Here is a 14,411-nt window from a genome sequence, read left to right on the forward strand (position 1 = left end):
AATACTACTATTAGGTGAAGTATAATAATCATTACTATTTTACTTACCGGGAATATTGTTGGAAAACAGTTATCTTTCACTCGCGGTACATTTAAAGTGCGATTTACGCAATTTTTTTCAAAATGTAAAGAACAAATATATGTATTTGGTGTAGGATTCCAATCACGTCGTCCAATATTTTCAATCCATTTTGCCCTGGTTTTTAAATTTTTTGGTAACCTAAAAAAATATTCGAATTTCACTTAGTTTGTCGTTCTGGATAATACGATATTGATGTGTGCTCTAACTTTCTTTCAAAGACAAAAACCGTAACTGATAAACTGATAAACTCTGTTAAAATATCGATACCAATAATTTCTAAACAAATCCACCCACCCATCCCTAAGCTTGTGTGTAAACAAACATAATGATTTTAATGTGTATAAATCACGCCTAAAAGGGTCCAAAGCTTAACAAACCAGATCCACATATCATTTTAATTGATAAAAACACATCCAAAAGTAAATATACAAAGATATTTGCTAATTTTCGGTAAAAACAGTTACTAACCTATGAAAAGATATTTCGGGGTCTTTCTTGCGTGAATTCGATTTACATCCTTTCACACAACACTGAATCATTTTCGAAACTTAACAAATACACTAATAAACACACTGAACAATTGAGAATATGATTATATTACTTTAAATTCAATATTTATGAAGATTTGTTTACATCGTCTGACACTACATGTACCTGCCGACTGCCCAGCATAAAATGGCGTTTCTGCCGCAAGGCGGTCCCAGTGTGTTGAAGTAAACGAAATAGTGCCATATGCGAAGAAAGCAATTTTTTTTTTTTTTTTTTGTTGCGTTCCAAATAAGCTTTGAGTAAAAGAGATAGACATATATATTGACAATTCTGCGTCGATTTCCCTAACATAAATATAACTTATTCATATAGCTAACTTTTGAGGCCTGTCCTCTTTATATTTAGTCATTGGCCGTCACTCACACTAACAATACGTACTTGTCAAATTTGATGAAATTTTAAAGGCCGAAATATCCATGATTATTAATTATTTTTACGTTTTTCTTTCAACTGCGAGAACTAATCACTAACTAGACGTGAATTTAAATTCTTTACTTGCCAATACTTGTTTAGTTACCCAGATTAAAGCCGAAACAAAATGTATGAAAATGGACCTTGAGGTATCGCCTTAACATTGAATTTCTTAACATTTTCGCTTATAACTTTTTTATTTATAGTTCTACGACAAAAAGTTACTGGACCAAAGTTGTAGAGAATTTAATTTGCAACAAAAAAAAATTATATTTTTTTTTTGACAGATAAATAGTTTAAGAGATACATCGTAAAAACCATTTCAATCCCTATTTTCAAGATGACGTCCGTGGGACAAGGGTGGCGACCCCACAAACTTGGTTTTAGCTTTAGACTGATCCCCCTACACTTCAAAAAAATAAAATTGCGTCCTCTAAAAAACGCAAGCTAAGGCCTAAAAAATGTAACATTTCAGTGGACTATTTATCATTGTGAGAAACGGACTTGTTATCACAGCAATGCTGCGTCCTTAGACAAATAACGTCTATGAATAAAGGGGTAAATGTATCACTACATATTATTACCCGACGTGTCTGTCTGAACGCGATAACTTAAAAAATACCTAGTCGATTTATCGATCATATGGTTTTAAGCAATGAACGTAGAAGTGTTCTGGCAGGAAGGTTTATGTGTAGATATAATTAATTCATTAACATTTATGGTGTAAATTGGTTGGCATATTACCTTTGAGGATGAGGATTGTTGGGGATGTCTGTAAAAATCAATCCGACTAGGCCGGCTACTCATTCAAAATCCTACCTAATCTTTTCAAGATATAACAAAACATATCTATATGGTGAAATTGTTCTTTTTTTAAAGCTTTACAGAATAGTCCGTGATTTGAGCCTTCCTTCGTGTTATTCTCTTAACCTCCGATACATTTTATCGTTTTATTTATCTTTTTTTCTAGTGATATTTCTAAATTTCTAAAATAATACTTAAATAAGTAGAAAAGTGAATCATATTCATGGAAAATATTTAATTCCTTCGACGTGCAGCAAGATGTGTTATCACGAGAAATAAACACGAGGTCTCTGAGTTACTTTATACTATAATAAGATAACGAAGTTCCAACCTAGCCTAAATGAATAGAGTATTACTGTCTATAACATTGGAAATTAAATGATGAGGTGACATTAGATGACCATGGGACTTTGGGTGACTAAATTTGATCACCCGTGAAAGCGAACAGACAGAAAAAATAATTCTAGAAATCGGTATTTACTGTTGTTTAAGAGCGTTTACGTGCCGCGCGTGAAGTCAACTATAGGTAATTCTTCGCAAAATTCACTCACACAGAACCGTTGCGTAGCTGTGTGCGTAGAGTTAGCGCGTCGGCTATCTTTATAGTCAGACCAACCAATTTTGATCTTTTCGCTTTAATTATCTAATTGGAATGTAACTTATGATTTATGAATTTATGATAAATGAAGAATTCTATTATTAAATATATAAGAATTCATCATGAAATAGTTTATATGTATCATTTTGTAATTATAAAAAATAAACATTTTTAACAAATTTTAACGGCAATTTTACAAATTGTTATTTTCACTTTTTAAATGCAAATGCTTAAAAAATTTAAGCATTTGCATTTAGAAAGTACCCTTTAGTAAAGTGGAGCTCATCATGAAGCCGAAAGATAGGCACCAGAACTCCGTAATCAGACAATAAATCAGGAAAATTACTGTGCTACGATGTTTATAATGGACCACATAATTACTCCATAGATCTGCAGTTTTTAATATTTAGCGCATTGAAAGTTTAAATTAAGTCATTAGAAATTACATATTGGAATTTATATTTTGAGTCAGAAGGTGTGTGTAATGAGATGTCATTTTTAGATGTATAACTAAAAAGTGAGAAATAAAAGACTTCTTTTTTCGGAAGTTGGTTATTGAAATTAAACTAATTTTCGGATTCTATCGCGGTGCTGGTATTTTATTTTCTCCCGACGTTTCGAAGACTTTGCAGCCTTCATGGTCACGGGGGGGACTGAGGTGTTGTTCATCCGTAAAGTCAAAGTTACAATATCTACCTACATTTTACAATTATACAACTTATTTAAATTTTATAAAATTTTAGCTCTTGGTGGTCCGATCTACGCAGAATGAGCTCACAGTGTCTTGAAGTTGGTTATATATATTTCGATAGATTTTATATCAGTGACATCGATCATCAATCGATCGATTGTACATCCATGTATAACAATTTACCAGTTTTGTATCCATAGTTTTGCATAATATTTGCGACACACGACGAAGCAAAATAGTTGGTTCTGTACTTTTTTTTGACCAACAGCAGTCAGCTTTGACTGTAAGTATGGGAATACCGTCTTTACATCGCTACAGGCAACATCTTTATCAGTTTCTTCTCTAGCGGCCTCTTGCATCCTGTCCTCTGCAGCTAATTTCAATCATTTAGCTAACTCGTCGTAACATTTAACGTCTTACAAAAATTTTGTAAAGCCATAATTTGTAGCAAATTGTTTTGCCTGCAAATATGTTTTTTTCTCCTTGATCCCCAAATGGTAACTCATACCTTTTCTACCTGCATAACATTCGATAAGTTAAATTTGGTGAGTTCTATGGCAAAGAAAAGAGTTAGGATTAATAAGTAAAGTTGTACGAATTTAACAAAAATTGTAATAATATATTTACAATAAAAAAAAAATCAAAAAAATAAGTTAAACATTTTGTTTCGACCGGATTCTCATCAGCATTGACGAACCCGGTAAACTTTGGAGCGCCGTAACAGCGTTTTAAATAAATGAAATAAAAGAAAATTATAGGGAACAATTTTCCTCAAAAGATCATTTACAAGTTAGTTTGAGGTAATTTTTTTGTAAAAGGTAAAAAAGTTATAGAGCAAAAAGAAAACTTTTAAACATTTTCTCACATTTTTGCTTATAACTTATTTAATTTTTAATTTAGGGCAAAAAGTTATATAAACATATTTGTAGGCAAAACAATTTGCTACAAATTATGACTTTACAAAATTTATGTAAGACGCATAGTTTCCGAGATATCGCGAAAAAGTGTTTGCACCCCTTTTTCCATGATGGCGGCCAGGGGACAAGGGGGCGACCTCACAAACTTGAGATTAAGCTTCTATTGACCCCCACACATGTTCTAAAAAATAAAATTGGGTCCTCTAAAAAATACAAAGCTCATGTAACATTTCAATGGGCTAATTGTTTTTAGCTTAAGGTTCCATTTTTTTCCTTCGAGTAACTGTTGCTCAAGTGTTTAATGAGTAAAAAAAGAAACAAAGTTTCAGCGTTGTTGCGTTTCCTTTTCTTGCCTAGAAATAGCTTTACTTCCCATTGTGTCTGAAACATAATAATATAATAATAATTTATAGTAACTACTAAAATTATTGTCACTCATTAAAGAAAAAAATATTTTACTTACTAAAGTACTAAGATGTGGCAATCACTGTATACACGTGACTATTTTTTCTACGCGTACGTATTTTTTCTTTCTTTTTCTCCCTTGCGTTTTGTTTACTTTAATTTATTGAAATACACACCGGTTTTTACTGTTTTATTAAAGAATTGTGTATAAATTATAAATGGTCATAACGTTTTGCCCGATATTCTATATATTATGGTAAAGAAAAACGTCGAATAATAAATAAAAAAAAAAAATAAAAAAAGGTACAGGAAAATTAAATTTATCCGTAAGATTTGTTACAAAAATATTAAATTCGACAGTTGAAATTCCACCACTGGCCGATCATTAGTATCCTATAAAAAAATTTACATTTAGGTATATTATTTTTCATGTAAGTGTCGTATAATTTCGATATATTTTTAAGGATCTCATGAAGAAAATACAATTTTAATTCAATATGTAATTTGGTAAATAAATATTCCATATCAAAAAATGCCTATAGCTCATTTATAAACAGCGGGTTAAAATTCAATCACCAAATCGGCAGTGAGTATCTTCATTCAACATTTTTACTTTACGTATGAAAACTTTATTTGAGAAGAACAGAACAATCTATCTATTGTGAAAAGGAAATAATTTTCATGAGTTGTTTATTTAAAGAGCATTTTATAAATAACTTTCACACGTATTATGGCTATCGTTACTTTTAGGACGCTAGTCGATACACAGTACATACTAAGGAGGGCGCACTGGACTAATATGCATAGGCCCAACTTTATTGGATTCACCCTGACTGGAAGGTAAATTTGTCATCAATGACCGCCATCGACATTAAATGCTTTGCCAACAAAAGTACTAGGAGTAAATACTGGTTCTAAAAGATTTGTCACGCAGGATGTCCAGATAAAGACCAACTTTTTGACAATATTACATATTTATTATATTACATGATTAAAGTACCTATTTACTCGTGAATTATTTGTCTTAGCTATTAAAAAAGGTACCGTATCTACAGCTTTAATGAACGATTGAATTTATTGGACTCACCAGCAGATAGGTACCTATTATTGGCGCAACATTATTGCCACAAAGCGGCTCAGTTTCTTACTATCCGCGTCTCACCGTATAACATCGTACGATTTTTCCGTGACGCTTTCGGTGACGGTCTGTATGATTCTTTAAACTGGTGATATCGGTAATTGACAATAGAGTCAATACTTAGCACCAATACTCTATTTATTAGTTTATTAATATGATATTTTAGAACCTGTGGCGTCAAATGTAAGAAATGCTGGAAATTAAAAAATCATTTCCTTTTTTTATTTGGCCTTCATATCAGTAGTAACTGAGCCCCATAGCAATTATATTAATTTTTATTTAGTTCCTCGAATAATGCGAATGGATGTGGAACTTCTCGTACAATCAGCGAGGTTATTTTAGGTTTTGACTCTAATCTATAATATTATATAAAGCTGAAGAGTTTGTTTGTTTGTTCGAACGCGCTAATCTCAGGAACTACCGGTCAGAACTGAAAAATTCTTTTTGCGTCGGATAGCCCTTTGTTCGTGGAGTGCTATAGGCTATATATCATCACGCTATACCCAATAGGAGCGGAGCAGTAATGGCTAATCTCAGAAACTACCGGTCCAAACTGAAAACTTATTTTTGCGTTGGATAGCCCTTTTTTCGTGAAGTGCTATATGCTATATATCATCACGCTATACCTAATAGGAGCGGAGCAGTAATGGCTAATCTCAGGAACTACCGATTCGAACTGAAAAATTCTTTTTGTGTTGAATAGTCCTTTATTTGTGGAGTGTTCAAAGTTATATATCATCACGCTATGACCAATAGGAGCGGAGCAGTAATGGCTAATCTCAGGAACTACCGGTTTTAACTGAAAAATTCGTTTTGTGTTGGATAGACCTTTATTTGTGGAGCGCTATAGGCTATATATCATCATGCTATGACCAATAGGAGCGAAGCAGTAATGGCTAATCTCAGGAACTACCGGTTTGAACTAAAAAAATATTTTTGTGTTGGATAGCCCTTTGTTCCTGGAGTGCTATAGGCTATATATCATCACGCTATGACCAATAGGAGCGGAGCAGTAATGAAATATGTTGTAAAAACGGGGAAAAATTATTAGTTTTGAGAGATTCCGTTGCCTGCGCTGCGTAAACGGTTAAAGTTATGCAACAATGATAACTTGACGTGTATGACGGGATTGTTCCTCTTAAAAAGTTCTAAAAAATATACTTATTATAAAACAAAGTCCTCCGCTGCATCTGTCTGCCTGAACGTGTTAAACTCAAAAACTACCCAACGTATTATGATGAAATTTGGTATGGAGACAGTTTGAGACCCTGGGAAGAACATAGGCTCCCGGGAAACTACTACTTTTATAACAGAAAACTTTAGCCTGAAAAACTTTATAACGCGGGCGGAGCCGCGGGCAAAGGCTAGTTACTTATATAAGGTCTTAGACCAATTTCAAAATTATTACCACCGTGGGTACCCTGCGAACGGTGTACACGGGATCCCCCGGCTTAGCAACTACGGCAGTCCCTGTGAGGATTTGGTAGGCCCTACCGTTATCACCGAGGGTGCTAGTGGACGGTACGCTGGCGAACCACGGCTATCCGGTCTCAGGGCCTGGGAGGAAGAAGGGAGGGGATAAGGTGAAGGGAGAGAAGAGGAAGGAGATGGAGCCATCTCAGGGTAGTTGGAAGAGAGAGGGAGGGGAAATGTTCACGAACCCTTTTAGGCCTCAATGTGTATTTCGCAACCTCATGGTTGCTCATATATACCTCATGGTATACACATACGCACTGAACTACTGCCTAAGGTCGCGGCAAATGTGCTCCCATGCTTGGGAGTGCATTTGGTGTGGAGACCAAGCGCATAAGATTTGCTTCAGGAGGGGGGGGGGGGAGCACCGTGCTTATGTTAAACCGACAAAGCATAATATATAATTGGGATCAATTAAAAAAGCATTTTGAGCACAAGATACTAGGCTTGCTGGCTTATGATTTGTCGATGCCCATGCACAGGGCACATATTATAGAGGAGCCCTCAGTAGCGGCCCTAGGCGGGGCGAGGTGGAGTATGGAGTGAGAAACTGACAACTGCCCAAGGCTTCAGGATATATAAGAGGTGTCGCGGTGCTTAGCCCAAGGACGTTATTTTGGGAATCCCTACCTCAAAAAGAACTGTATAGGATCACTTTGTTGTCCATCTGTCTGTAATTTTAATATTTTTCTTAGGAACGCGTAAAGGTGTTACGTTAAAATTCATATCAAGTAGCCTGGGCTACGGTTCTTTTCGGCTTTGAAAAAAAAGAACTACTATCACCGGGATCAAAAGATATGACTGTTAATGTCGTATATTGTGCGAGTTTACAGGGGCATCAAAACGTATAGGGTGCTTCCCGTTGACCTAAAATCATGAAATTTGATAAGGAGCAATGTGCAGTAAAAGTAGCTCATGTAAAGTAAAAGTCGGAAAAGCGTCAATATGTAATTAAAAAAAAAACAAAACTTATTATTTGCGGTTGGTGCAATTATCGAGTCTAGGGATCGAATGGGAAGTTAAATTTGTAAAGTTTGAACTTATATACTCAGATGCTATACCTATAAGTTTGGACCCCTGGGTGCGCGAATCTAACTAGCAATTGTCCGTTTTTTTTTGTCTTGAACCTGTAAATAAATAAAGCATGTTGAAATCAGGGACCTACTTTTTATTCCCGGAGCTACAGGCCGCGTCGCTGACTCTTCGAGTTTATAGTTGAGTAGGAAATAGGAACTTCATAGATTTATTTCCATGATTTATGATTTGAATCTATGAATCTGATTTCAAATAGAGAACATGATTTTCTACACCGATCAACAATTTATTACTTACTATCTTGAGGTTACCTACATAATATTTTATTCATTATTGAATTTACATTTAATACTGTGTAGGTATAATAAATATATGTACTTATAATAGTCTTTTGTCATTTCATATTAAGCATAACAATGTCGAACATAGGTACTGATCGACCGTACCGTTCTATTACTGTCAAAGATAAGAATTATGGTGAATCATTACCTATAAAAACGAAGCATGTAATTAGAAAACAAAAGAAAAACACTACATATTTAATTTGCTATCGCCCCGTGGTCAAAGTTTTCTAAAGACCACTTGAACTAGTAGGTAAGTAGGAACAGTATTAGTTTATTAAACAATGCAAAATACTTTAACAAAGTTAATAGAACGACGTTATAATTTGCTGCACAAACTACATGATGTATGTTTATACTGCAGATGTTGACCCCAACATTGGGTCGTCGGATGAAGTAAGCGGACATTGTCCAGCAAGACACGCTTGAGTGGTGCGCGCGCTCTGTTGCACCGATCTTTCACCTTCGCAATAATGACGCCTATAAAACCTTGTCATTTCAATAATGTGACGTTACTTTCATCCCGCCACGAACTAAGACTACAACATAATACGACAAGGAGCAGTTTTAAATTTAATAAGGGTATTTGGGTTTATACCCACAACAAAAATGTGTAAATTAGGATGTTTGGTACAATATATTTAGTAAATTTTCTTAAATGTAATATATGCATAAAAATGTAAAACTAATTCATAATAATCCTTTTGCAGTTATTTGTTTGGGCCGTATGTGAAGGAGTGTTTTCTAGTGAAGAAAAAGGGTTTGTACAGCCATTGGATTTTGGAGACATCTTCGATTCCGGTGACACTGGTTAGTAATGTAGTGCAACACTATTTCTAAAACACACTGAATGCTTTATGCTCGCACGCTCATAAGTATCGACTATCGATGAATGATAATTGTTCATATCACAGTTATCATCTTTTCAGGCATTCCGTCGCTGGCTTCGAATCCTATTGCCGCAGCAGTGCTTAAAGTAGATAAGAGCCAATATCCTCAGTTGTTTGATACCGTCGTCAGTAGTTCCATCGATTCCTTGCGTCGAATAACACCTAGAGATAATGCATTTGCTGCTGAAAACTTTGGGTTTAATCCGATTGCAAGTCAAAGCTTCCACGCGCCAGTGAAATCTGCAAAAATAGTTGCACAATCAAGACAACCGCAACCGCAATCTCAAATCACTTCCCTGCCTAATGGGCAACAGCTTGGCGCTTTAAGATACGATATCCGCACTGTGCATGATGCTGATTACAAAGTATATAAGCCTGATGAAAACGAACAGGGAGAAGATATTTTAGCTGCTTTAAAAAAGAATCCTACTGTTGCTGCATATTTTCAACCTGCAGTAACTAATGTTGAAGTTGCTCATCCATTAAACTATCGTAAGGAAGAATTGAATGAAAACCCCGATATTGAACAGAACTACAAGGCAAATGCTTATATTACAGGACCAGCACGTATACGGAGATACACGAGCGGAAGACGAAGTGAAAACTTGAGAAAAAGCAATGATGAAGAAGATGATCCCTATGGTTATAAAGCTGAATATATTTCAAGACCCAAAGCTTTCGATAGTGACCTGTACAGCAGTGCGTACAAACAAGAAAAGAACCCGAAGAAAGACTATGAATACCCTTACAGCTACGACTTCGGATATGACCATAAGGAATACGAAAGGATAAAGGAATTATCTGAAAAGCAGGCTGCTGAAATTAAACAAAACCCAGGGAATTGTAAAGAGGTTAAAAAAGATGGAATGACGTGCAGTGTTTGTAAAGATCCTAAGACCGGAGGAAACTATGAATCATGTTCATATGTTGCTGAACCAAAGAACAACCAATACGCCTATTCCAAAGAAAGGAAATTTGATAGCAATGATGAACCCGATGAAGTTGAAGTTGACCAAAAAGCTGAACAACCTAAAAAAGCAGCTAAATATACCGAAGGAGAAAAAAATAATGAACAAAAATATGCCAAGTTGACCGCAGCTGAATCAGAAAAACCATACAGTAATTACGAGCAAGCAACAAATGATGCCAAAGATGCCGGTGATAAATACAAAGCTTATTACATTCATACTTCTAACCCTAATCCTAGCGAAGCATTAAGAGCTGCGGAAAATGATGGTTCCAAAGAACAAACAGAGTCAGTAGCTAAACCTTACGATTATAAAAAGGCTTTGCCGGGATTTTATACCGAAAATGAACCTAAAAAAGACGTAGAGCACGTTTTAGCAGAATTTAAGAAAAAAGATAGGTCTTCTTGCAAAAGAGTACAAAAAAATGGAATGACATGTTTCCAATGCATTGATAAAGCGGGCTTGAAAAATGAAGAGTGCATGTTTATTTCTGAATCTGCTCCGAAACGTAGCCACTTAGCATACCAGGAAGTGAAAGAATTTACATCTAAGCCAGCCACTCTTGATAAAGAAAACGAAGGCTCGCAAAGTCAAATTGTTACTACCAGCGCCCCTGCTGTTGAAAAGTCTGCTGCGTATGTAGTTGATAACAACACTTATGGAAAAAAATTAAAGCGTAAAAAGGCACCAACGGCAGTTGCCAGCACTGCTACCGGCGCAGGTAAAACTAAGAGAAGTATAGATTTACAAGCAGAATCGCATGCAGACATTGTGGATCAATCTAATATAGCACCACCGGAAGAATTCGCTGGGGCCAATTCCAAGGGAGCTTTTTGGGCGGAAACTATGCCCAAATATAGCGCAAGTCTGGGTGTTACGCTGCCTGAATATATGTTATCTAGGTCAGACCACGAAGCCGCATTCGACGAAGTTGTTGCTAACGTGTAAAATCAATATGTTTACTTTTGCTTATTAGTCAAAGAACAAGTATTAATAGAGCGTATCCGTTATACAATAGCGTTAATAAAACCTAAACAGAAGGTAACGGGAAAGATATTTGTTACGTAATTATAAGATTTCGCAGTTAAACGTGCTACGAATCAGTCGATATAAATTTCGTAGTAACCCAAAAAAAAATAAGCGGTCGTGTTCCGTTGTCGGTCATTGGCTAACCTAGTGAAACTGTACCTACTTGTAGAAATGTGCAGTACCTACGAGACTAACATTGTTGTTTACTTTATACCATTACTCGTTTGTTGTTAACTAGTTGTATATAATTTTAATGATATGGTTATTATTAAAGTTGTTTGTTATGATTCAGTCTTTTATTTAAAAAAAAATATGTTACCGTAACTATCAAAAAAGACAATTTGCTTAACAAACCTTTACATTAACTAAGTCATAATATAAATTGTGTATACTTTTAGATATATGGCATTCCAGTATTCATACTATATTTATTGTTATAGGTAGGTATTCTCTAGTTTCAAAATACGAATAAATCTTTACTGCAGTAGCTAATGAAAGGGCTACAAACGAGAAAGTTTATATTCCTTAGGTTGGTATACTAAGATAATTCGCAGTTATTTACCTATTTATTTAACTTGTGGGTGTTGTAAGTTTAAAAGTAGGTGTAATATTTTAAACCTAACACCCACTAACTAACTTGTTAAAGGCCCTTGAGGCATATAAGCGATTATGCTACCCTGACACATAAATCGGTAATTACAAACTGAATATTGCTTATCAAGATCATCACGTACTTGCGATTAGGTTTCCAACTGCTGCTGATGATTAGTGCATGTATTTTAAAATTGTATATACCGGACTAGGTAACGTTATTTCTTTGAAAGCATTGAATTAAATTCGCAAGTCCCATTCCATTACGTATGTAGGCTAGAGGTTACGAGGACCAATTTATATAGGATACAAGTTGAAAAAGTGACCAGCTGTAAGCAGCAAATTACAACTGGTGGTGAACAAAAGGTGTGACAATTTGACTTTTGCCTTCATTCAACCGCGTTAAATGGATACGGCCGCGTTCTGTTTCGACCGACCCAGAGGACGTTATAACTCAGGTCATTCGCCGTTAAAAGGAGTTGCTAAAACTCACACAATCCACAAGACTACAGTTCTGTCCCCCCGACCCTTTTGATTTTCCACAATAATGTTGAGACGCTGTTGCCATAGTTCTGATATTGGCCTGATTAAATTCATTGGCTCATTAAACGACATGCGCAACCCAAAAAAAAATATATTAACAATAGCATATTTCTTAAATTTCCTATGGGTGGAGATGTCCAATAAATAAGGTATTACGAAAATAATTACATACTTATCTACTTCAGGGTAGCTGGGACGAGTGTTTCTTGAGGTTATGTAAAGTATTTTTTTTAAACCAGCTAAGAATTTTATTCTGTAAAAGTAAATCTCAATGAATTGCAACCATTGGCATAGTATTCGGTCAACGTCCTACATGTCAATACAGTTTTTAATGTGCCTATTTTTACTGGTAATTGTCCAACATACGTCAGTAAGGAATACCTACTAGTGCGATAGTGGGCAAGCAGACTCGGAAGAAAATAATTAATTTCAGTCGTAAACTGTGCGTGCAACGGTTCACTGTTCTGTGAATATAAATAAAGTTGCAATAGATTAGAAGCCAATAAGATAGGTAGGTACGTATTATACAGCAGATATTCTGTTTCGTGTGGTGTCGTGAAAGCGTTATTGCTTGGTGTTTCAAATTCTGTGACACGTTAGGTAATTTTTAGTTGCTATTTAAAAATTAGGCTGTTCTATTACTATAATTCTTTACTTCAATGAATTGATTTACTATTGCTAAAATTAGCTGTTGTGAAACAATCGACGTTTTAATGTGCGAAAAATGGGTCAAACTTCTCAGTCGGTAACTGCAATACTGCATGTCCCAGGCGTTAGGTAAATATTGGTACAATAAATTAGGGAAAGCGAACAAACTCTTTAGTTACTTTTTGTACTTATTTTATGGAAATAACAACGCTTAATCTTGGATAAAAGCAAATGAGGTGGTAGGTATTTAGGCATTACAATACAATGTTTATTTTATTTTCTTCCTTAATATTTTAATGTATTAATCGATGTTATATTCTGGTACTTAATTTACACAACGGACTGATTATTCTATAATATTTGCACCTATGTGTGTATATATTGTGGTATGGATGTACCTACCTACGTAAAATCGTAACAATTAAGTATTAAAAAATAAAAATAGTTTTAACCTTTATTCAGGGAATTGAAATTATACTTATAAAAAATATACGAAGTGTCGTACATATATGTAATGTTGATATACCTCCGAAAAATACAAGACGTTACATTATTTTTTAAAACATGACAATCGTGAATACTATGGAAATTTAAGGTTTGCAGATAGATGTGATTTTCCCGTATACCTTATGCTTGTAAAAATTAATAATACATTTTTACCTTGATAAAAGATGTTTAAAAACATACTCCGTAGAAAAGACGAAAATTTTAATAATAAAGTTCAATCATCCGTCAAAACATGAAGCGAATTAAATTATAGAACCTACCTACCGACTTTTTTCAAACTGTAAATATAAGTACTTAATTTTAATTAAAATATAGTTTTTTTTACCCGATTGCAAAAAAGAAATAAAAATTCAATCATGTTTCTATGTATATAGTTGGGAAGATAGGTATGTCGCGTCGTTAGCATCGTTGGTAACGCCGAAAAACATGATTTCTTGTCATTTTGCCAAGAAACGATTGAATAAAAAACGAGGTTGTTTTATTGCGCAGTGGTTTTCTACAGAGGCTGATATTGCTGATTGCACGATGTTTATTTTCGCCGTGTTATTTTTAGATAGATAGTGATTTACCTACTCCCACATTGTAAGATTGGCAAAGGCTTAACATTTTACCGACATACTTAATACTAGGATATACTACTGAGAATACTGAGATATTCTTTCGAGTTTTAAGTATTTATACTATTTCGCCGATATTTGAAATAATGATAAAATGTTTCCAATCAAGTTTTAAAGACACGCAATACTGCTTTCGGGTGCTTGATAATATGACGTAATGTGTACTTAATATAAT

The 14,411-nt window shown here is 34.8% G+C and overlaps 1 protein-coding gene across 2 annotated transcripts; it reads left to right on the forward strand.

Moving 5' to 3' along the window:
* Positions 1–7,442: 7,442 nt before the first annotated feature.
* On the forward strand, positions 7,443–11,617 carry LOC115448179. Of its 2 annotated transcripts, XM_030175524.2 has the most exons (4): positions 7,443–8,696; positions 8,808–9,073; positions 9,154–9,253; positions 9,373–11,617. In XM_030175524.2, the coding sequence occupies exons 2-4, from the start codon at positions 9,053–9,055 to the stop codon at positions 11,247–11,249; spliced, it is 1,998 nt and encodes a 665-aa protein (XP_030031384.1). In that variant the 5' UTR covers positions 7,443–8,696; positions 8,808–9,052; the 3' UTR covers positions 11,250–11,617. The 2 variants fall into 2 exon arrangements, with proteins under 2 accessions (XP_030031384.1, XP_030031386.1); XM_030175526.2 differs by having other exon boundaries at positions 7,446–9,073; positions 9,892–11,617.
* The last annotated feature ends 2,794 nt before the right edge of the window (positions 11,618–14,411 follow it).

Source organism: Manduca sexta, chromosome 17 (assembly GCF_014839805.1).
Source record: "Manduca sexta isolate Smith_Timp_Sample1 chromosome 17, JHU_Msex_v1.0, whole genome shotgun sequence".
Taxonomy (NCBI): domain Eukaryota; kingdom Metazoa; phylum Arthropoda; class Insecta; order Lepidoptera; family Sphingidae; genus Manduca; species Manduca sexta.